Genomic DNA, 24,233 nt, shown 5'->3' with positions numbered 1-24,233 from the left:
TTATGTCTGTCACCAGAAAAATACAAACAAAACACTGATCATGCCATTGCTTTGGTGACATTCTGCATCTATGCTACTGAAACTTTGAACACATTTTACAGATTCCTTATTTCCACCCTGTGAGAATCTTAAAAAAACTAAAAAAAAAAAAAAAAAAAAAAAAAGGCTTCCTTTTTGGGGCTAGTTATCTCCTGACACATGTAACCTGTGAAATGAGGAGAAAAATAGATCTCTATACAGGAAATAATTAACTGATCTGCATTACAGGATACTATTTCATAAGGTATAGCCTGATGCACTAAAAGCTATATCTGGTTGCTGTGCCCCAGGAATTTATGCCAGGCCAACTATGCCAGTCAAAAAGAAGGTTTAAAAACTATGTTAAAAATCATAATTCTTTTTCTTTTGCCTTGATGAAATGTTAATTTAAATTGCACTTTACAACCAAAGAAATAAAGAATATGGCTCAGTCATATTGACATAGAGTCAATGTCAATCCTATGATATTTTTTGCATGTATATTATCACAAACTTTCAGGGTCAGAAGTACCACTCTATGAATGTCACATCTATTATGGCAAGTTGTACTTTTTATCTCCTAAACACCCTGTCCAACTAAAGAAAAAAAAAATTAAATAGAAACTGTTCACTTGAAATGTTTTAAGAAAAAAAAAAAATTGTCCCTTCTGACTAGTATCAGGGATTGTAAAGTATTCAGCAATGTTGCTTGGTTGAACAACATTGTGTGACTGCCAATATGCTGCCCCAAAAGGAACATTTTTGCATCTCAATAGACCAACCAGTATCAACAAATCTTTAAACTATAAATTCAAGTCCTTTAAGTAAACAGGGAAGAGCATCTGCATTGTGCTGTCTTTGTGCCACTTTTACAAAATGAACAAATAATACTATTTTGTACTTATCTAACATCTAGCATCTGAGAATCTCAAATTGTTTTATAAACATTAATTAACTAAGCTTCACAATACTTCTGTGAAGAAGGTAGGTATTATTATCCTCTCTTAGAGATGGATCAACTGAGATTATGGGAGGCCCTTCTCCAAAGTCACAGTCAGATAGGGGGACTAAGTTAGGAACAGGACCAATGGAAACCTACTTAACTGCACTGTGGTGATGGGACTATATTGTGGACGTTTAGAAAACTAAAATGCAAGAAAACATTTAAAGACATAAATGCCACCCAAATACAAAATAAACTACTGGAATCTCCTTGAAAATTAAAATATTTTTCAAATCAAAACCTTCCTAGCTATGTGAAGAAAATAATGCTTGGATAAATCTGCAAAAGCAGGTTCACAGTTCTAATTCTGTGATAATCTGTATGGTTCAATAGATTAAGAACATCTGTATAAAGTACACATCAATCAATCAAAATTTGATACCCCACCTTAGCCTTCTTTTCATCTCACAAATTATTCTTCTTTACTATTGGAGAGGAAATGGAATGAACACAAGGTCAAAGAATGCATCAATTAAATTTAAAAACATTTTTTTGTTTTAGATTAACATCTAAAAATGCATTAGGCATTATTGAAATATTTAATTAGCTTAATGGCATATTCTTGCCCTTTGCATAAATAAATTTAAAAATTGAGAAGAAAATTACTACCAATTTAATGAAGTTCAGTTAGTACTTTCAAGTTTTTTAGTTCAATCAAAAGATCTAAATCCAGTAAATATTTCTTACTTAAGTTCTCTTCAAATAAACATTCAAATATATGTGTATGCAAACACATACACACATATTAGGATTCACATATATATGCATATACACATATATTATATAAATATATATATATATATTATACATATATGCTTAGATAATTTGTATAAGTACATATTAAAAGAGGAGAAATTATGTATTTTACATGCCATAATTGAAGGAGAAATACTAGAGTAATTCAGCTTAACATATTAAAAAAATGTTTAATTTAATATTTGAATTTGGGGGGGCTATGTTTTCCCTTCTTTCTCCCCCATCAACCCTTAGATTTAGACATAACTCTTGGATTGGCTCTTGTCTCCTTGAAAAGAATGTCATGAAAAGTTACACCTTTAGGGTCCAATACAATTCTGTATTTGCATTATTTTTATTAACTATTATTCTGGAATCAAAGTTTCAATACAATAACATTCTTATATCTGTATATGAAATTATGCCAAACCAAAGAAAAGTTTTATAATCTTTAAAATGCTTCCCATTCATAAAGGTAATGATTTTGTGGCACTAATCTGTGGCTAATCCAGTAAGAATAAGCTTCTTCTGAGAAAGATATAAAAGGTTATCTAAATTAGAAGAAAAATGCTATCTGTGAAACTTGACATATAATCTCCTGTTTAGGAATTTATTCAGAACATGAAAAAATATAGTGCTAATAACATAAAAAAAAAAAAATATATATATATATATATATATATATATATATTTCCTCCATGACTGTTTCCAGGGCTATGTGTAAAATGGTGAAGCAAATGAAAAACTATGTTACATGAGCACAGGTGAGGGAAATAATGATATTTCTTTACAGAAAGTTAATACATAGGTGTCATGGGAGTTTGAGCAGAAAGAGATCTTATGAGCCATCTAGTACAACCTACTCATTAGGCTGAGATCTAGAGAAAGAAAGTGTTGTGCTCAAAGTTAAAAGTGGAATAAGAACTTCAGCTAATGTTTATTAAGATATAGTGGAAAAGCTTCCAAGTCAGATGATCTGAATTTGAATTCCACCTCTAGTACTGTCTACCTGATATTAGGCCCTAAAAAAATTACATTACCTTCCTGGTTCTTAGTTTCTTCAACTATAAAATGACACAAAGTACCTACTATGTGTCAGGCCCTGTGCTAATTTCTGTGAATTACAAATACAAACAAAAATAAAGGTAGCATTTAATAAATTTTTCCTACCCTCCCTTTCTTCCTTTTTAATTTTTTCTCCTCCCTCCTTTTCTTTTTTCTTCCTTTTCTCTTCCTCACTCTTTTAATCTTTCCCCTACTCCCTTCCTACAGGGGTGGAGATGAGAATAGTATGTTACTCCTCCCATGAGGTTGTCAAGAAAAGGCTGGATGACCACTTAGGGATGTTGTAGATAATGATGTTGATCAGAAGAAGCCTGGACTAGCTGACTTCTGAGGTTCTTTCAATTCAAATTCTCAGAACTTCACAAAATAAAAAAAAAAAAAAATTCAAAGTGGGGAATAGGGGCCAATTAGTTACTTTTGGGTGAAACCAGATATTTTCTTCTAATATTAGAAAATAAAATATTAATTATCAGGAAGAGATACTATAGGGTAATAAATTGCCAAACTTGAAGTCAGGAAGGACTGGGTTCAAATTTCAATTCTGATACACCTAAAGAGCCCTGAGCAAATTGCTTACTCTTTATGTACCCACAGGCAACTCCCTAGAAACAATCTACTAAATCACAAATGCTTAGAAGACATTCTCTCCAAATTTTTGCCCTTTATTCTTTATTTCCTTCTAGACATTTCCCCAGACTATTCCTGTTGTAAATATTGTCTCCTACTTCAAATTATTTTGAATTTATTTATTTCTGTATTTAAACATTATGTATCAAACTTAATGATAAGACAATATCAAACATAATATAAGATTAAATATCAAAAATAATCTGAGAAACAGGAACTCTTGCATTTTTCCTTGCATCTCACTGAAAGGCACAATGCCTTACCATATCTCTGTAAATTTTTTTTGGATTGGATTTAATTCATTAAGAAAAAGACCTAGTTTACTCTTATTATTCAAAATAGAAAAACAAATCTTATCAATTACACTGTCCTATTTCTATTTTTATGGTTATTATTATGCAAAGAAATTCTCAAATTATATTTTACTAAATATCATGTGAAAGTATAGTCTTTCCCTTTGGTTTAGCAACACTAAACCAATAGATATAATGACTTTAGAATCAACTATGTTCTAGATAGTATTGGGGGATACAAATTTCTATAACCAAAAGTAATATGGAACAAAAGACTTTCACTTCTGTTTCCTAAGTCAATAATAATAAGCATGAATTTGCTGAAAAGTACAATAAAAGTATGTGACTTGTTTTCTTTTAAAATTCAATTGATGAAATCAATTTGGGACCACTAAACTATTCTTATTAATTCAACCAAAAAGTAGAGTTCCAAAAATATTCTATCTTGTGTAACAGAAATTAGAACAGAAGCTTTAAAATAATAAAGTAATTATATTACTTTCCATAATATTTTACTCAAATTTGTGATTGAGTTTCCCTTTACTTTTCTGGAGAAGTACGCATTAGGCAGATATGATACGGGGTCATTTGTAGCATTACTGCTTCAGAAGTTATTGGTGGAGATAGAAACAATAGATTTAGAAAGACAAAACAAAATGCATCTAATAAGAAGCTACTTTATTGGTGGGTTAGGGTTGGGATGGAGAAGGTTGAAAAAGAAATTGAATTTAAATAAGGACTATTATTTTACAACCTATAAAGGATATTGCATGGGACAAGAAGCAAAGTCTTGCTACCCGGTGGAGAAATAAATCAGATTTTGAATTATTGAATAGTTTGATATAATTTAAAATTGTTATAGTGTTAAAAGGATGTAGACAGTTAAAAGTTGCTGATTCCTCAGTGAGGAAAGTGAGGAAAAGAAACATCATTTTTTAAATATAAATTCTGAATGCCAATTTACAAAAAATGAAGAATGTTCCTTGCTTTCTTAGGACAAGAAATTATACTACTAAATACTAAATATTATACTAAATATTATTATACTAAATGCCCTAAGTCATGAAATCATAAGGAACTATAAAAGTTATTCTTTAAAAAAAAAAAAAAAAAAAAGTGGCATTGCTTACTTTTTATTAATGCAGTGTCCCAAATAATAAATATTGTTGAAAGGACCACAATGGATTTTCTATTCTTTTGGAAGGGCAAAGGGGCACTAGAAGGGTTTAAAGAGGATTGTGTTTTCAAAGTGTTCATAAGGGAGATAATTTAAAAAGTCCTTGTTCTACAATGAGCAGAAAACAGCCCTTTTTTTTATCCTAGTTGTATAATTGGTTCATAACCAACACTGAGGGACATTATTCAATGATTCATCCAGGAGGCTATCTGGGAAGCTTGAAGAAAGCAGCAAAAGAAGAGTTGTACATTCATTGGGAAGAATTATTTTCTCTCAGTGTTAGCTCAAGTAGCTTCTTCCCCCCCCCCCCCCTACATATCTGGCCTGTATACTGTGGATCCCATAAATGAACTGGCTCATCTATATTTAATGGTTACCTTTTGAACTGAACTCTGAAAAGCCTAAATTGCAAGAGCCCCTTCTGTATTTAAGCAGAGGTTCTAAATCTCCCTGAATCAATACTTTCTTAGAATTCAGGTAGAAAATATCCTCTGTGATAATGTAGATGAAAAGTAAACATCATTTTGAAAATGTGAATTTCAAAAAAAAAAAAAAAAATTCTTAATCAGGCTGAATGTATAATAGTCCAAAAAAAAAAAAAAAAAAAAAAAAGGAGAAGGAATATCATTTTATATCATTTTACTTAGAGTAACTTTTTACTTATGAAAAACATTGTTCTTCAGTCTTTCTCCCTGGATGATAAAAAGAACACAAAATAGCTTATTTTTTCTTTATATCATGACTTGTCGTACTCATAACATTTAGCTTTTTCTCAGAAACCCTCCCCCCATTCCTTTTTCCTGGCAATAAAACAATAAGCATTGCTATTAAGATGTAATTATAGTCTGTGTTTTACTAAATATCACAATTCTGTAATAACTTCACAGTAAGAAATTTATGTTCTTAGTGTTTCAGTTTTCTGGTATCTTGCCTATTAAATATGAACTGTTACTCCATCTTGAAATTTAAAGAGCATTTAGTTATTTCAGTGCAACAGATGTGCATCCTTCTTGGGTTCTAAACTTTTCTCCTTCAAATGTATCCTCATCATCATGAATAACAGGCAGGAATGATTAACCAAGGTTCAATCAGAACTAATTAAAAAAGACAAATGATTGCTTACCATTGTATCTACTCTGTGTCTTATTACACAAGAACGACTTTGCCAACTTAATTTTATGAATATGAATTTTCAAATTTATATGGATAATATGATCTCTATACCATAATATGATCCTAAAAAACAAAAACAAAAGCTATATTCCTAAGAGAGGGTTTTGGTTTTTATTCTTGTTAGCATTTAAAAAAAAAAAAAGAAGAAGTTTCCTACCCGTAGCAGGGACTGTGACTCATCCTTAGACTTGTTTTCGCCTGATGGAGGATACTGCTGTGTAAGGGATCCAGACTTCTCTCCTCCTCCAGTGGGCACTCCTTGCATGAATCCCTTGGTCTCAACAGGCAAGCCATAAATAGGTCGTGCCAGATGGGCAGCTTCTACATTAGGGCTATCCCTTAAAGTCTTTGGCTGCTCCTGTGTACCAGACATAGGAGTCAGGAGACCTAAGCTTGCTTGAGTATAAGATGGGCTACCTCTTAAAATTTCTGTCCCTCTCCAGGTCACATTTCTAAGATCATCACTGGAACCATCAGTCCAACCTTTGTCCTTAAGCCCTTCCTTGTCTTCCAGTTTCTCTCTCTTCACTATGGCATCAGAGACTGGCTCCCCCATTTTAGAATCTGGATTGATTAGACTATAGACCTTGAGGTCAATTTTGGGTTCTTCCTTGATAGCAGACACACCATGACTATCCTCTTCTCCATTGGCTGTAGTGATATCCAATTCTTGGCAATGCACAGTGTTGAAGTGCTCTAGTAGTGACTGGGTATCAGCAGCTGTGAACCGGCACTGACGGCATTTATAGCAGTTATGTGCTCTCCTAAAGAAAATGAAGGGGAAAAGAATCCACTTAAAAATCCATTTAAAACTCATTCTTCCTAAGATTTTCTTCTTTCTAGTAAGTCTTAAAGTAACCTGCCTTATGTCACACACAATGTAGAAAGTGGAATGAGCATTAATTCTTTTTATTTAATTATAGCTTTTAATTTTCAAAATATATACATGAATAATTTTTTATATTCACCCCTAGAAAATACTGTGTTCTAACTTTTTTTCCTTCCCTTCCCCCACCCCCAGTTGGCAAGTGATCCAATGTATGTCAAACATGTGCAATTCCTTTATATATATATATATATTTCCACAGATATTAGAGCATTAATTCTTTGAGCAACCAAAGTTGAAGTATAGTTAACTGGAATTTAATTTTTTTTTCTTTAAATGTGACTTTTCATTTTGTTATACCAAGTATGCACACAGCGAAACAGTTAACAAACACTAAGACAAGTAGCTGTTGACTGTACAATGATGTCTATTTCATATAGGAAAACAGTACCACAGAACTATATAGGCATCAGGGTATCTTGAAAATCATGAAGCCCTACTTCCATTATCCTTATAAGTAAGAAAACTGAGAATGGGAGAGTTGAAGTCCTTAAGGTTACACAAACAATAACATGAAAAACTGGAATCTAAATGGAGGTCCTTTAATTTTAGATTAAATGTTCCTTCCACTTGATCACATATTTTTTACTTTGCTACCCACATCATGATAGAGAGGTGAGGAACTCGAGATAAAAAAATAAGATACACATTTTTAGACACTGTCAATGAGCATATTTGTTTTGCTTTATGACGCATATTTCCTACAAGGACATCATTTTATATTTCCTGTTAAAAAAAAAAAAATTCCCCAAACTAAGAAAATAGGAGGTTGAGTAGAAATAAGAACAGCATAATAAGAAAAAGAAAAGAGAATCATTGAGAAATTTTTTAATACAGAGAAAAAAAAAAAACATTGGAAAAACCAAAAAGAAGCATAAACAAACAGGACAGCTTGAAAAACACAGTGAATTTATAACATGATAGAGACCTGAAGCTTCTTGCATGTACCACGTTTTCTACTCTGTTCCGTATATGGAAATGACATTTCTGTTTACTGTTGTCTTTGTTATTGAATTGATATAAGACTTCCTTCTCCCTTCCCCTTCAAGTTATATCAGTCAGACACTTTTCCTCACTACCTTTTTCTTTATCCCTTTCTCATATGAAAGGGTAGCTTCTTGGAAAATTTCCTCTACATGCAAAAATGATCCCACATTTCATTCTATTTTCTTTTATCAAGTATTCCTTCTATCATCTCCACTTTCTCATTTATCTTCAATCTCTCTCTGTCTACTGTTGCTTTCATATCGTCTACATCTATGTATCCTTTATTCTAAAACAAACAGAAATCCTCACCTGATCTATCCATAGCTACAAATTATTATCCCATATATTTCCCCTGTTCCCTAGTGACTATACTCACTGAGAAGGCAGTCTATAATTCATAGCTCTAATTCATTTCCTGTCATTCTCTACTTAACAGTCTGGATTCTGATCTCATCAATCAAATGAAACAGCTTTGGCCAGTTACCAATTAGCTCTTAATTGTCAAATTTAAAGGCCTACTCACAATCCTCATACCTTCTTGATCTCCCTTGCACACAATTTTTGACACTATTGATAACCTTCTTCTTGTTACTGTTCCAGATTTTCACATAAGTGCTTTCTTCTTATTGCTCTTCTAGCTGTCTGCATGTTCCTTCTCAGCTTCCTATATTGGATTTTCAATCAGGCCATACTTACTAATGTAGATTCCCTCCCCCCACCAAAAACTCTCCTGGGATCTGTCCTTTCCTTACTTCATTTCCCCTCTCCTTTTCTCTTGTCATCACTCCTCTTCCCTTTTGCTTACTTATCTCAACTCTCATAGAGTCAATTATCAGCACTATGTAGCTAATTATCACTTCTATTTATCTAGCCCTAACCTCTTTTCTGAGGTCTAGTTTTACATCTCCATCTATCGATTGGGTATCTCAAACTTAATGTCTCATGGAAATCTTAAATTCAAAATGCTAGAAAGCAAACTCCTTATCTCTTCCATCCCAAGTTTTCTCCTCTTTCTAACCTCTCTATTACAATTCAGGCTACTAACATCTCTCCAGTGCCTCATGCTCACACACAATTTTCTTCAGTTTCTCACTTCTTCAATCTCTATATTCAATTAATTGGCAAATCCAGCTGATTCTACCTTTATAACATCTGTTCCCTCCCTTCTCTCTTCCCACAGTATCCTAGGAGAGTCCTCATCACCTATATCTGTATTATTGCAATTTCTTTCTAGTTGGTCTTCTTCCTTAATTCATCTTATTATATTTAGTAATCAAAGTGGTCATCCTAAAGTAGAAGTCACATCATATCATTCCTCCTAGCTAATTACAATAAACTATACAGCTTCCCTTCCTCCCCTCTCCCTCATGCACTCCTCTAGATCAAATATAAAATTGTCTGATTTTTAAAGTCCTTCATATTCTAGCTTCTTCCTAACTTTCCAATGCTATCTTACTCCCCATTGGTTACTCTAAGATCCAGAAACATTGGTATCCTTTCTGTTGCAAGCATTAGAGATTAAATTTCCCTACTCTAGGCATGTTCCTTGGCCTTTTCCTATTCCTACAATTTTCTTTCTCTTCATTTCAGCCTCCTGACCTCTCTGACTTTTTTCAAGTATCAGCTAAAATGCCATCTATGTAAAGCCTTTCCAATCCCTTACAACTAAGTACCTACAATTTATCTTAAAATATGTATATATGTATGCACACATACACACTATATGAGTATGTATTTATGTGTATACATATACATACTATACATACATATAAATAAACACATATCTAAAATCATAATTGTTTGGTTATTCTTACTCCAATAGACAGTGAATTCTTTAAGATCAACTACTATTTTTGCCTTTGTATCTCCCAAACTTAGCAGAATATCTGATATATTGCAAGTGATTAATAGATGTTTACTGACTCGACAAATAAAACATCTTCTTCACTTTTATATAAGTGACCACATTAGAGTTTCCTACTTGGTTAAATATTTTTTTCCTATCTTATTTTGCTTAATTATACTTAAGTAATATTTTTCCTACCATGGATTCACAGATTTTTGAAAACAAGTTTGTTGCTGCATTTTACAATGTTCCATTATATATATATATATATATATATATATATATATATATACATATATATATATATATATATATATATATATATAAATAATCTCTACATTGCTATTTACAAAGTGCTTTTTTATCACCAATTTAAGTCTACACAGTCAATGAAGTAATGGTCCCACTAATCTAAATTATTTGGAAAAAAGACTCATGAAAAGTCTAAGTTTCTCTTAAGATATTTTTATTTATCTCTAATTAAACTTTTTAAATTTTGAAATAAAAATTACTCTAAAAAGACCTGAATATATTTAGATATGTGTTTTGTTAAAGAACAAGATTATTCTTTTTTTTTTCTTGTTTGTTTTTTTTTTACTTTAGCTGAAGCATAATAGATTCTACTCTAGCCTCTTATCTTTATTTTTTATATGTCTCCCTGTTTCAAATGTGTTTCCTGTAATTAATTCTACTTTATGGGAGAGTTAATCCCATTCACATTCATAATTACTGCCATGATTATTGTCCATGTACTTCAGGTGACCCTATTGTTCCTCCGGTTTGTCCTTTTTCTCCTTTCATCCTTTTACTTCTCAGCAATGTTTTGCTTCTGTCTATCACTTCCTCATATTTGCCCTCCTTTCTATCTCTATCCCAAAGAGATCATCAAAAAAGGGAAAAGGAGTACATGTGCAAAAAATATTTATAGCAGCTAGAACAAGAATATTCTTAAAGCTTTACTGACAGGTTATAGAATAATAGATTTAGATCCAGAAAAAAAAAAAATTCATACATCATCTGGCCCAAACCCTCATTTCCTAACTAAAAATTGAGGCCCTGAGAGTTGGGCAGATTTGTCCAACATCATAAAGAAAGTAATAAGTAAAGCCAGTATTTGAACGCTGATTCCTTAAATTCAACTCCAATATTCTTTCAACTGGGCTGAGCTCTATATGGGTGTACTTGGTATAGATAGAATAACAAAAACCGACTTGCACTATTAAAAAAAAGAAAAAAGTTTGCTTTAGTACTGTACTGAAGTGCTTTGTTAAACATATGCTACTTATTACATTGAAACAGTGTTACTTGTTATTAATGCACATCAAAGAAACAAAATACTTTTTATGACTACCCTGTAACATAACACAATATTTTATGCTCTCTATAAAAGATATACACACTTTAAAACATAACTAAATACCATACTGCCTTGACTTTTCACCTAATTCTCTAATAGCTTCTTTCCTATAACTTTTGTCATGAAAACACTTTTTCCTCTTTTTTTCATACCCAAACAATTCATTTCCTAAAGTTTTGTATTTGGTTCTTACTACTTCTCTCTCTAAACTCTCTTCATTTCACAAATTTACTTTACATTTTATGTTTTCAAATATTACATTCTTATGGATGACTCCATAAATTGTATCTATGGCCCTAATTCATTCCCAGGCTCCAAACCTGCATTTCTAATTGCCTATTGACACAGAATAAGAGGAAAAATTCTAGTAAAGAGGGACAACATCTGAATTCTAACCCCAGATATAGTAGGTGTAGATATAATATAGTTGTAAAGCAAGTATTTACTAACTCTACTTTATAGATAAAGAAATTGCAACTCAGTTAAATGAAACACTATGCCTATAGTCACACAATTATTAAGTGTTAGAATAGGGACTTGAACACAAAACACATTGATTCAATCAGCTTCCTATCCTAAAGCAACTTAGGGGAGTCACTTAACCTCTTTTCTGTCTCAGTTTCCTCCTCATTCAAATGAGAGTTATGTCAGATGGTTTTCACCAAAATATATTGTGTATATGTGTTATATACTCAACATATGTAAATTTCTAGGTTTATATGTTTGTATGTATGTGTATGTACATGCATATATGTATAACTATCTGTATCAATATCTATTTCTATCAGTTTATGAGACAGTTATTAATTATAAAGGCACCTAAGTGGATTAGAGGATTGAGTATAGGACTTAAGAGTCAGAAAATTCTAAACATGAATCCCTGGCCCTAGGCAAGCCACTTAACTTCCCAGAGTCTTGATTTCTTAATCTGTAAAATGCAGATAATAATAGCATTTACCTTTCAGGACTGTTAACAAATAAGAACAAAAATAAAAGAACAAATTAGATAGTAGGTTATTAGAGAAAGGGTGTGTTGTGGTGGTGGTTGAAATTGATGATCTAGCTAAATACATAAAAAAAAAAAAAAAACCAAGCCTTCTCTGTAAGAGAGAAGACACTCAAAAAATAAGAATAATTTTCAAAATATTCTGAATTGAAAATTTCTTCCAAGAAGAAAAAACCATGTGAAGAAGACATTAATATAATATAATATAATATAATATAATATAATATAATATAATATAATATAATATAATATAATATAATATAATATAATATAATATAATATAGTCTGTGCAGGAATTAAAGGCATGCTTGATGAAAATATGAAGTTTTTTGAAGTTGATTTTCTTCTCCCCACATCTTCTATGAATAAAAAAAAGGTTCAAACTTTATTGATTCTAAAAGATCATGATTTCCTGAAATAAAATGCTCAAATGAACATATAACATTCCTAAAAATAAAACAAAAAAATAAAACAGCAAAAAACAACAGCAAAAAAAAAGAAAACTCAACAAAAACAACAACAAGAAGAAAAAAAAAAAATAATGCTCAGCCTATCTATGAAGTCCTTACATTTATACTAAGAAAAAAAAAATCATTTTTTAATTTGGTCAAAAGGCTGACGACAATTTTGAAAATACAAATTAAAAGTAATTTTAAAAAATTATATCTCAATTTAACTTTTATGTGTTGGTTGTTGAATCAGACTTCAAATAGCCATCCTATGCTTTAAAATAATCAGTTAAAAATTTGTCTTTGGGTTAAAAAAATCCATATTTCTAGAGATATATTTTTTTCTTTTTGTACTTTATTTTTAAAAAATGGCCATAGAAAAGAAATGTATTCATTTTCAAGCTATATACATTGTAAAGAGCTGTATCTATTTACAATTAAGAAATCTTAATTAATATACTGAATAATATTAACATACTAAATTATAAACAGCTATGGAACAAGAAATGTTTTGGTTTTTTGCTGCAAGTAGAAAAAAAATAACAGTGATCAACAATATTAGATGACTGATATAAGTAGCAATGTTTCCAAAGAAACTATAGACTGATATCTCTGAAAAGACTTTTATTTAAAGTTAGGTCTGATTTCTTTTATTTCAATTTCATTTGTTTTGAAACTATTTCAACCTTAAAGTATTCTAGTCCCATTTTTCTCCCTCATCTCCAAATATATTTGTAAGTTTTGATTTATCTTTATTTCCTTTATAGTCAACAATTTTTCTTGAGGAAAACACAAAAATGCAACCTTTAAAACAAGAAACTTATCATCTGTTTTACAAAGTTCCAGTATCTTTGATCTCTACCAGCTTCAAAATATATGGAAATTTTCTTTTTCCGACACAACCAATACTTACCCTGAAAACAGCTCACACCTTCAGTTAAATATAGTTCCAAGGCCCTGGGTACCTGCCCAACAATGAATTCACCACAGAGCTTCACATCTTCAGACTAAGAGTCTGGGTTTTCTAAATGACCCAATTTGAAATTCCTGCTTGGATGGTCAACTCCCTGACTCAACATGTTTCAGCAAGCATTTTATTTTGATCTAAGAAACTAAGGATACCTCTTGATGTGAATGTTAGAAAATAAAATCCCTCAGAGAAATTGGTAATGATGTCAAGTAAAGGAAACGTGAGCATTATTAATTTTTAATAAGTCATCACAATTAAGAACAAATATAAAAATCCTGTATTTGGATTTAAAATTCAACTGCAAAAGGGCAGGATGGAGGTGGTGATGGTAAGAATGGATTTAAGAAATGTTCCTATGAAATTAAAATAGTTTACTAGAGTTTTAGTGAACTACAAGCTTAATAGAAATCAGAAGGGACTAGGTTGCTATAAAAGTTAATACAATCATGTATTGAATTCTTAGAAGTGGACTATTTATATAGTGGGAATTCCACTGTAATCTGCTATGGTCAGACTATATCAATAATCGTTTATAAGATCTTGATACTTAATGTTTTAGTTAGGATATTGATAAACTCAGATCTATAAAGCTAATAACCAATAATAGGCAAATTCATCTTTATGAGTTCAAATCTGGCCTCAGGTACTAGCTATATGACCCTGGATAAGTCATTTAATCATATCTGTCTCAGTTTCCTTATCTGTAAAATGAACTGGAAAAAGAATGACAAATTATCCCCAATATCTTTGCCCAGAAAATCCCAATTGAGTCATGAAGAGTCAGATACTACTGAAAGGTCAGAACAACAACAAGAAACATTTATTTTTTTTTAAGTGCCTACTAAGTGTTAGGCACTGTACTAAGCATTAGGAATATAGATCCATAAAAGAAAAATAGTCCCTGAAGTTTCTGAATAGGTCTAATAGGAGAAGATAACATAGAGAAGAGAGTTAAAAAACAGATTCTGTAATTCTAAGCTAAATTGTGCATAATAATGCAAACTCCTAGATGTCAAAGAGTGTTTCATTTTTGTATCTGTGTTCTTGATGCTTAGAATTGTATTTGGCATAGCTTAGGAATTAATAAGAGTCTGTAGATTTATTGGCATATGGAAGAAGAAATTAAATTTATTTTATGTTGTCCCTGGAAGACACAATCAAGATCAATGTGTGGATTTTACAGAAATGAAGATTTTGCCTCAATATAAAGAAAAACTTGCCAAGAAACAGAGCTAAGAAAGTGGACTAGATTATCAATTACATCACTGTTTCATCATTATTGAAGGTTTTAGGGTAGAGATTAATAATAATCATAGTATTACATTGTGCTTTAAGGTTTGTAAAATGTTTTACAAATATCTCCTTTTATTCTCCCAACAATTATGGAAGGTGTTATTGTTATGCCATTATATAGATGATGAAACTGAGGTAAAAATTAAACGATTTGCCCAAAGTTAACTAGCTACTCAGTATGAAAGATTAGACTTGAACTCAGATCTCTCTGACTCCAAATTTAGTACTCTACCCACTAGGTTATTAGCTGTCAAGAGACTGGACAATTGCTAGTTAGATAGGTTACAGAGAATAGTCTTCCTCAGATAACAGATAATATGGAGAGCTACTAATAATTTTTTCCCCATAGATCATATATAGAACCAAGAAGTAATACAGCCCAGTGCAAAGGAGGAAGCTGAGGATTTGCTAAATGATCTTCCAAGGCCACATAATTAGTGAGAGAGACAGAATCTAAACTCAATGGGAATCTAATAGTCTTTCAGTGTTAGCCAACTAACTCATATTCTTCTGTCTTCTATTATATAGTATCTTTCTTAATTTCTTAGCAAGAAATGTTATTTTCTGCATTACACTGTAAAAGTAAGGGGTAGAATAGCCAATAGAGAAAAGGGGGAGAGAAAAATCTGTCTAAATATTGCTTTTCATAGAAGAATAAAAAACTGAATAAACAAATTGTGTTATCTGTGATTCATGGTATGAACTCAGAAAAATCCCCTTCATCTCCTAAGGTTTTAATAGAAACACAGATAATGATCTTATTATCTTCACAATTCAGATGCTTAAGATTATGCATCTGACTACTATTAGTGAGAGGGAAGTAAACTATTCAATCTTTCAGGCCATTGAACACCACTTAGTAAATTGGAAAAGGCAATCTACTAAACGGTACCCTGGAGAACAGAAAGAGTTAAGGTATCCCCTCACTGCAGTACACTTTTTCTCCTAATAATATCAGATCCAAATACATGAATGCAGTGCAAATAATCATATTTAGAGGAATTTTTATTATTCTTCTTTTCAACTATATTACCAATGGTGCTAGGATTCTTATCATATTCACTACAATAAATATTGAATATGAGAGATAACATATAATGATTAACATCTAACATAGAATTATACCATTGGAACACAATTATAAACTGTTTCAGGCCTGAGAAAAGAAAAAGAAATATTGTTTAGCCTACTTTGTAATAAAGACACAATCATTACATTTCTAGGAATTTTTGAACTGTCGTGGTGTAAACAAAATGAAATTTATCAATGTTATTTTAAAAACTTACAGAATGAGTTGTCTCCCTTATTTATCTTTCAAAATTCAAGTTAAATATCACCTCATTTATAATACTTGGCATCATCATCAAAGCAATACATGATCTTGAATTGCAATAGAATCTGTATTATTTTTACAACATATGCTACTTTCTATTACATGTGAATTTGTCTTATCTACTCTGCTAAGTTTTAGGCTCCTCCAGATCAGAACTTTATTTTGATTTTATATATATCTTAATTCCCTATATATATTAGTACTCCATCTTCTACATGGTAGGCAGTCAACAAACAATAGAAGATGAATAATAAAAGCATGATAAAAGCATAATAGTCATAGATAAGTTACCCAAAGGGAACTAGAGTGAGTGGAGAAATTTTAAGAAGCACAGCCTTTCTATGCAAATGTTTTCTTTTGAATATCATAATTTAAAATGCTTTCAGATTTCAGGATACATATAGAAAAATAACTTGCATAGAAATTAAAAAATCATATGTAGTATTATATTTCGGGTCTTTCTATGACTCTCATTTCTGAAGCAGTCATTCCATGGTGCTATTTGAGCTTTTTCTGGATGTTCAAATACAATAGAGATTTATTGATCAGTAGCCATTGTGATTACATAACTGAAAGAGAATTCAGAGATCTCAAAACAGTAATTAGCTTACCTTTTGTTCTAAAGCTGAATCACAAATAATTCTAGAAAGACTACATTAGACCCAATTCAAAGAAACAAAAAAGTTATGTTGAAAAATATAATTTATTCCTCTTTTCCTGCTGATTACAATGTCAAATGCTATAAAGATGCTACTTTACATGATCCCTTAAGATTTCAATACTTAGTAAGTTTTATAAAAAGTGTGAGTCATTTGTAAAGTGTTAGTTGACAAGTACATTAAAGTGACTATAAAGATGCTGGTTGTTTATACACAATTAGTGAAAATATTTTCTGTTCTGAGTAAGGCATGACCACTCTAGTAATAATGTTAGTCATAATAGTCATTCTACAGATGAAGCAATATTATATTTGCAAGATACTACTTTTAGTCTTTTTATCTCTAAATGTTAAACTTCATTCCACTGAGTTATCAGTGGCAAAGAATTTTTTCTCTGATTTTTTTTTTTCTTTTTGCTTCTTCTGTGGATAGGGTAAAGTCAAAGTAACAGAATAAATTGTAAATATTAGCCAATTAGCCTTGAGTCATCTATTTATCTGCACATCTTACAAATACATTTAAATATCAGAAATTTGAATGAAAGATATTAAAACCAAATTCAACAACTTTTAAAGTGACCACTGTAAAAAGGATAAAATGAAAGAGGTTATATTTAAGTATATTTTGGCAGATCAGACAATTTGAAAAGTTAACCATTCTTTTAATTTGTTACATTTCTGGCAATAAGGACTGAAAGTGAGGCACTGTGGATAATCCCATGGAATGATTAAAAAAAAAAAAAAACCTTAAGAAAATATTTTAGATATAAAGATGAAGAAGAATCTATAGTTGTATAGAGTCAGACTGACTAAAAATTTGATGCACAGGACACATACGATTTAGCAGAGAAATAAACATAAGCATTAAAAAGGCTATCACCTATCTAATATGAACAGTTCTACATGGAAAATCCATTGATAGAAAATGGAATTTTGTAATTCAATTCAACAAATGTTTTTCAAGTAACTATAAATATTTTTCAAGTATCCAGTACTAAACCAAGCAGAGGAGAGAAACAGATATAGAAAACATGGCTAATGACCTCAAAAAGTTTATAATCTTCTCTAATGAAAAAAGAATCATTTAGAAGCCAAGAGAATATGACTAATCATATGTTTTCAGTTTCAGTTTTCTCACAGTATTATATTAATTTAGGGAAGACATTGCTTTCCCACCACACTATTTCCCTTTTACATTCTTTCCCATTAGTAGCAAGCTGGCCACTTTATGATGAATTATTTGACCGAGGATACCCATGAAACAAAGAAAAATGCAAAGTGGACTTGAGTAATGTGTGCCTTGCCTTTAGTAAAACAAAGAAGGAAAAGAAACAGTTCTGAGAATCACAGAGTTCTTAGACCTATAAAATGGAACTCTAAAAATGTGATGTCCTTATCCAGTGACCAATAAGGACATTATTGAAATAACTAAATCTTATCAATCCTGATATTCCTGCTATAAACACCTAAGAAAAAACAAAGTTCCAGGAGACTTTCCATGTTCTTTAGAAGTTGGCAGAATTAAGTTTTTTAACATAGAGATATTCTCTGAGGAAGTCACTGAGTCCCTTAAAATCAAATCATATATGTATATGAAAAAAAAATTTTTTTTTGGAAATAAGAAATGAGGGAAGTCAAAAGCTGATAGACTATATATAGAAACTAATGCCTCTATATTATGAAGTGTTGTGCACAATGAATACAAAATCATCATAAAGGAAGACTATAATTTAAATTTACTTTAGATTCTAGCTATGTAACTTTGAGCAAATCACTTATACTCCATAAGGCTAATTTGTTTTTATTTTTGTTTTTGTTTTCCCCTAGGAATGCTGTTTTTGTAAAATGAAGGAATACAATTCAATGAACTCTAAGAATCATTTCATCTTTAAATCAGTCATTCTAAAAATTAAATTACTTATAACAAAAACAAAGCAACTATTGCTGAGGTTGGAGTCATTTCTATAGTATCTTTGTACAGTAATATTTTTTCTTTGGTTGGAAAAAATCACTATAAAATTAGGAGAAAAGCTAAAAGGTAAAAGATATGTGTAACTGAAGCAACTATAGACTCAGTTAATGTGAAGTAGATAAAAGAATAGATATTGGCAGAAAAAAATCACCTTTTCTTAAAATAATGTAGCTAATATAAAACTAATACTACAAAAGGGAGAGCATAAGAGCCTGAAAACTATATTAAACAGAAAATACCTGATCTCTTTGCCAAGTAGAATAATGTAACAATCAAGGATAGCACTAGTTTAGAATATAAACTGATTCATAAAATCTTACAGGAAGGTGGTGGAAAATAATAAGCCGTTTGTACTCATAAAACAGAGGAAAAGAATAGATAGGAAAAAAAAAAAACAAGCTTATATAAAGCTTGACAAGACATTCAATTAACCCAGATCATCCCAATAGTATCTCAGGATAAAAATAAAAGGATAAGAAAGAAATAAAAAATGGAAAAGATTTATAAAATTCTTCATGACAAATAATCTTTCTCATCAATGAGTATGAAGCCACAACATTTGTACTCTAAAAGAATAGTACCCAATGTACAGCATAAGACAGTATAAATGTCAATAAAGAAAATTTTAGTTGTCCACTATCTCCATTATTATTCAATATTGTATTAGAAACGCTAGCCTAGGCAATAAGAGTTGAAAAAGAGATTAAAGGAATTAAAGTAATGAGGAAACCAATCTATCACTCTTTGCAGATGATATGATACTTGGAGAACCCCAGAGATTCCACTAAACGGCTATCAAAAATAATTCATAATTTTAGCAAAGTTGTAGGATACAGAATAAATCCACATAAGTCCTCAGCATTTTTATATATCACCAACAAAATCTAATAGCAAGAAATGCAAAGAAAAAATTCTATTCAAAATAACTGTAGATAGCATAAAATATTTGGGAATCTAGCTACCAAAGGAAAGTCAGGAATTATATGAGCAAAACTATAAAACACTTTCCACACAAATAAAGTCAGATTTAAATAATTGGAAAGACATTAAGTGCTCTTGGATAGGCCAAGCGAATATAATCAAGATGACAATACTCTAATCTATTTATTTAGTGCCATACCAATCAGACTCCCAAGAAACTATTTTAACGACCTAGAAAAAATAACAACAAAATTCATATGCAAGAACAAAAGGTCGAGAATTTCAAGGGAATTAATGAAAAAAAAAAAAAATCAAATGAAGGTGGCCTAGCTGTATCTGATCTAAAACTATACTATAAAGCAGCAGTTACCAAAACCATTTGGTATTGGCTAAGAAATAGATTACTTGATCAATGGAACAGGTTAGGTTCACAAGGCAAAATAGCAATCTAGTGTTTGACAAACCCAGAGATCCTAACTTTTGGGATCAGAATTCACTATTTGACAAAAACTGCTGGGAAAACTGGAAATTAATATGGCAGAAACTAGGCATGGACCCACATTTAATACCACATACTAAAATAAGATCAAAATGGGTCCAAGATTTAGGCATAAAGAATGAGATCATAAATAAATTAGAGGAACATAGGATAGTGTACCTCTCAGACTTGTGGAGGAAGAAAGAATTTGTGAACAAAGAACTAGAGATCATTATTGATCACAAAATAGAACATTTTGATTACATCAAATTAAAAAGCCGTTGTACAAACAAAACTAATGCAAACACGATTAGAAGGGAAATAACAAACTGAGAAAACATTTTTACAGTTAAAGGTTCTGATAAAGGCCTCATTTCCAAAATATATAGAGAACTGACTCTAATTTATAAGAGATCAAGCCATTCTCCAATTGATAAATGGTCAAAGGATAGGAAGAGACAATTTTCAGATGATGAAATTAAAACTATTTCCACTCATATGAAAGAGTGTTCCAAATCACTATTGATCAGAGAAATGCAAATTAAGACAACTCTGAGATACCACTAAACACCTGTCAGATTGGCTAAGATGACAGGAACAAATAATGATGAATGCTGGAGAGGCTGTGGGCAAACTGGGACACTGATGCATTGTTGGCGGAGTTGTGAAAGAATCCAACCGTTCTGGAGAGCAATCTGGAATTATGCCCAAAAAGTTATCAAACTGTGCATACCCTTTGATCCAGCAGTGTTACTACTGGGCTTATATCCCAAAGAAATAAATACTAAAGAAAGGAAAGGGACCTGTATGTGCCAAAATGTTTGTGGCAGGCCTTTTTGTAGTGGCTAGAAACTGGAAAATGAATGGATGCCCATCAATTGGGGAATGGTTGGGTAAATTGTGGTATATGAATGTTATAGAATATTATTGTTCTATGAGAAATGACCAGCAGGATGAATACAGAGAGGCCTGGAGAAACTTACATCAACTGATGCTGAGTGAAATGACCAGAACCAGGAGATCATTATACACTTCAACAACAATACTGTATGAGGATGTAGTCTGATGGAAGTGGATATCTTCAACAAAGAGAAGAGCTAATTCAGTTCCAATTGATCAAAATGGACGGAATCAGCTATACTCAGAGAAGGAATACTGGGAAATGAGTGTAAACTGTTTGCAGTTTTGTTTTTCTTCCCAGGTTATTTTTACCTTCTAAATCCAATTCTCCCTGTGTAACAAGAGAACTGCTCGATTCTGCACACATATACTGTATCTAGGATATACTATAATATAATTAACATGTATAAGACTTTTTGCCATCTAGGGGAGGGAGTAGAGGAAGGGAAGGGAAAAATTGGAACAGAAGTGAGTGCAAATGATAATGTTGTAAAAAATTACCCAAGCATATGTTCTATCAATAAAAAATTATAATAGAAAAAAAAAGAAAAATTTAAAATATGAATAGAATAGACTAAACCAACTGTATATCAAGGAGACCTGTGCAAAATTGCAAAACAGTTTTGAAGGTATAAGAAGATATATTTTCAAGCTATCTGAAAATATTTGTAGAATGCTATATACTTGTAAGGAAAAACATGGATCTTATTATTTCCCCTGAAAAAGAAGAAATTTTTTAAAAATTAGTTAACTGCCAGATCATATTTCATCTCTATGAAACCTTTGTGATAATCTTCACATATCTTTATGATATTTTTGATGAAAGTATGAAATAACAAGTTTTTTGACAAATTACATATTACTACATATATAATTTTTATGATCTCATAATTGATTGAAAGGTACAGAGAAGACAAGATTCTTGTATGTCTATTTGATCTGTTCACAAAATCCATTTTAGATGATAAAGCAAAATTTTATTAAAGAGGTTATTCTTTAACAGAATGCCTCTCATACAAAATTATCAAAAAAAAATTTGAAAGTTGTAACAAGATATAACTTTCCAGATAACTTTTCAAGTAATAGTATCAGTCAGGCATAAATCAGTAAGAGACAAGCCTGCCAAAGATTTATATGGCATGACATGGTTATGGAGGACATCTTCATTCAGTTCAACAGGAAAAGAGATTCCCTATGGTTGAGTGTGTTAGATAGCATCATAGAGATTATGTCAAGTCCAGCAATATTGTAGAATCCCCAAAAATGAGATTCATAATTACTCAATAGTTTTGTTGAACTACTGAAAAAGAAGGGAAATACATGCAGAATTTCTCTTACCTAGGCTTGGATAAGCAGCTTGTTGGACAAATTACATAATTGGTCCCTCTATTACATATATTTTGGAAAGATATTGTTGATGGATAATGAAGTGAGTTCAAAATTGAAAAGGAGGAAGAGGAGAGCAAGTTGGACTCTCATTCAAAGATTGAGCATTTATTTTAATGATATCCAGATTTCTTGCTGATATTCTTTTTAAAATCAGCTTTCTCCAATTGTGCTATATAACTGAGAGTCATATTATGGTCTCCAAAAAATTAAAGTTCTGGGTAAATTAAAGACCAATGGAAAGAGACTGGTGAGTTTCTGAAAGCTAAAATAGAAATAATGAAAAACTATGTAGGAAAAAAAATGAATTAAAGTATATTAGCAGAAGGACTTTATGTTCAGAAAAGGAAATAGGCCAGTCATATTACAAAAATGATCAGTAAATAATATATGGCCCATATTCACATGGAAGATCAAGAGATCTAGATTTTAAAACATGTAATGTAAACCCCTTTTAGGGGATTTACAGATCAAGATGGATAAGTGTTACACAGGATGAGAATGGTTTGTTAAGATCCGCTATTGACTTGGAAGAACCCCACCACAAACTAAACTAGTCACAGAGAAAAATCAAAAGATAATAAAGTTTTAGAGAAAAAATAAAATTAATTTTATTTCTGGTTAAATGCAATTATAAATCATACCCAAAGAGAAGTTTTTCACTAAACTGCCCAAAATTGAGAAATGATTCTTCAGCTAAAACATAAATGTTTTCATTTCAAGAAAATGAATATTTATTACTTTACCAATTCAAGGTTAAATCTATGCAGATCATAACTCACTGATTGTCACATTCTCATTTGTTGTCATGGTTGAAAAAGGTCATCACCACTTGGGGAATTATGTAACAATGAGTTTTGAAAAGAATGGAATGTCAAAATTGATTATATAATCACAGGTTTAGAGGCTGAAGGCACCCCAGTGTTACTTTTTTTCTAAATCCTTCATTGGCCTGGTAAAATATCTGACCAAATCAAAGATTTTTGGTGTATTTGTAAACCAGATAATATATGGTGATGTGCCCATTTATATCAATAGTGCTAAGGTGTTGAAGAAGTTCAGAGAAGAGAGAAATCAATATAAACTAGAATGGAGAAATGAAAATAAATTTGAAAGAAAGTTAACTGCTAAATAGACAAAGCAGAAAGGGAGAAGACTGGTAAAGCTTGCACATTATTTTTTTCCTTTTAAAAAGTAATAATAAAAATTAGAAAGGCAAATTTGAGAGACAGTAAAAAAAAATGATCTTTTTAGAAAAAAAGTGAAAACTAAAAGCTGGCAAATTGAAGAAAGGGTTTTCCTTTTGGAAAGAAATAACAATAAAATGAAGAAATTAGATATTATCTGGTGGGAACCAAAGAACCACTTAAAGTATTTTGAATAATGGAATAACAGTATAGTTTGTATAAGAAGACCAATTAAGTCGGACAAAGAAATCAGTTAGAAAAGGAATGACAAGATTCAAATACAAGGAAATATAGACTTGAAACAAGATGCAGGGAAGTGAAAGATGGGAATAAATGGAAGTAGGAAGAATTAGCAACAAATATAAGATAACTTGGTTGTTCATTGAATAAAATCTATGTGGTAACAGAAGTAAAACCAGATATTTATGAAAAACTCTAAAGGAATAGCATACATACTTGTGGTTTTACACTTAAGAGTTACAAATAAACACTACTCCAAAGCAACTATAGCCA

At 31.1% G+C, this 24,233-nt stretch overlaps 1 protein-coding gene across 6 annotated transcripts in view; it reads right to left on the bottom strand.

The window, feature by feature from the left end:
- Positions 1-24,233, bottom strand: part of TRPS1 (transcriptional repressor GATA binding 1) — a 300,769-nt gene that overhangs the window by 193,095 nt on the left and 83,441 nt on the right. For all 6 annotated transcript variants that reach the window (XM_074266590.1, XM_074266630.1, XM_074266621.1 and 3 more), the window contains one exon: positions 6,249-6,855. In XM_074266590.1, the coding sequence (XP_074122691.1) occupies positions 6,249-6,855 (607 nt within the window). The remainder of the gene's footprint in view (positions 1-6,248; positions 6,856-24,233) is intronic.

The sequence above is a fragment of the Sminthopsis crassicaudata genome, chromosome 1 (genome assembly GCF_048593235.1).
Source record: "Sminthopsis crassicaudata isolate SCR6 chromosome 1, ASM4859323v1, whole genome shotgun sequence".
In the NCBI taxonomy this organism is placed as follows: domain Eukaryota; kingdom Metazoa; phylum Chordata; class Mammalia; order Dasyuromorphia; family Dasyuridae; genus Sminthopsis; species Sminthopsis crassicaudata.
Note: the sequence above shows the minus strand (reverse complement) of the source record. Positions and strands in the feature narration are given on the sequence as shown.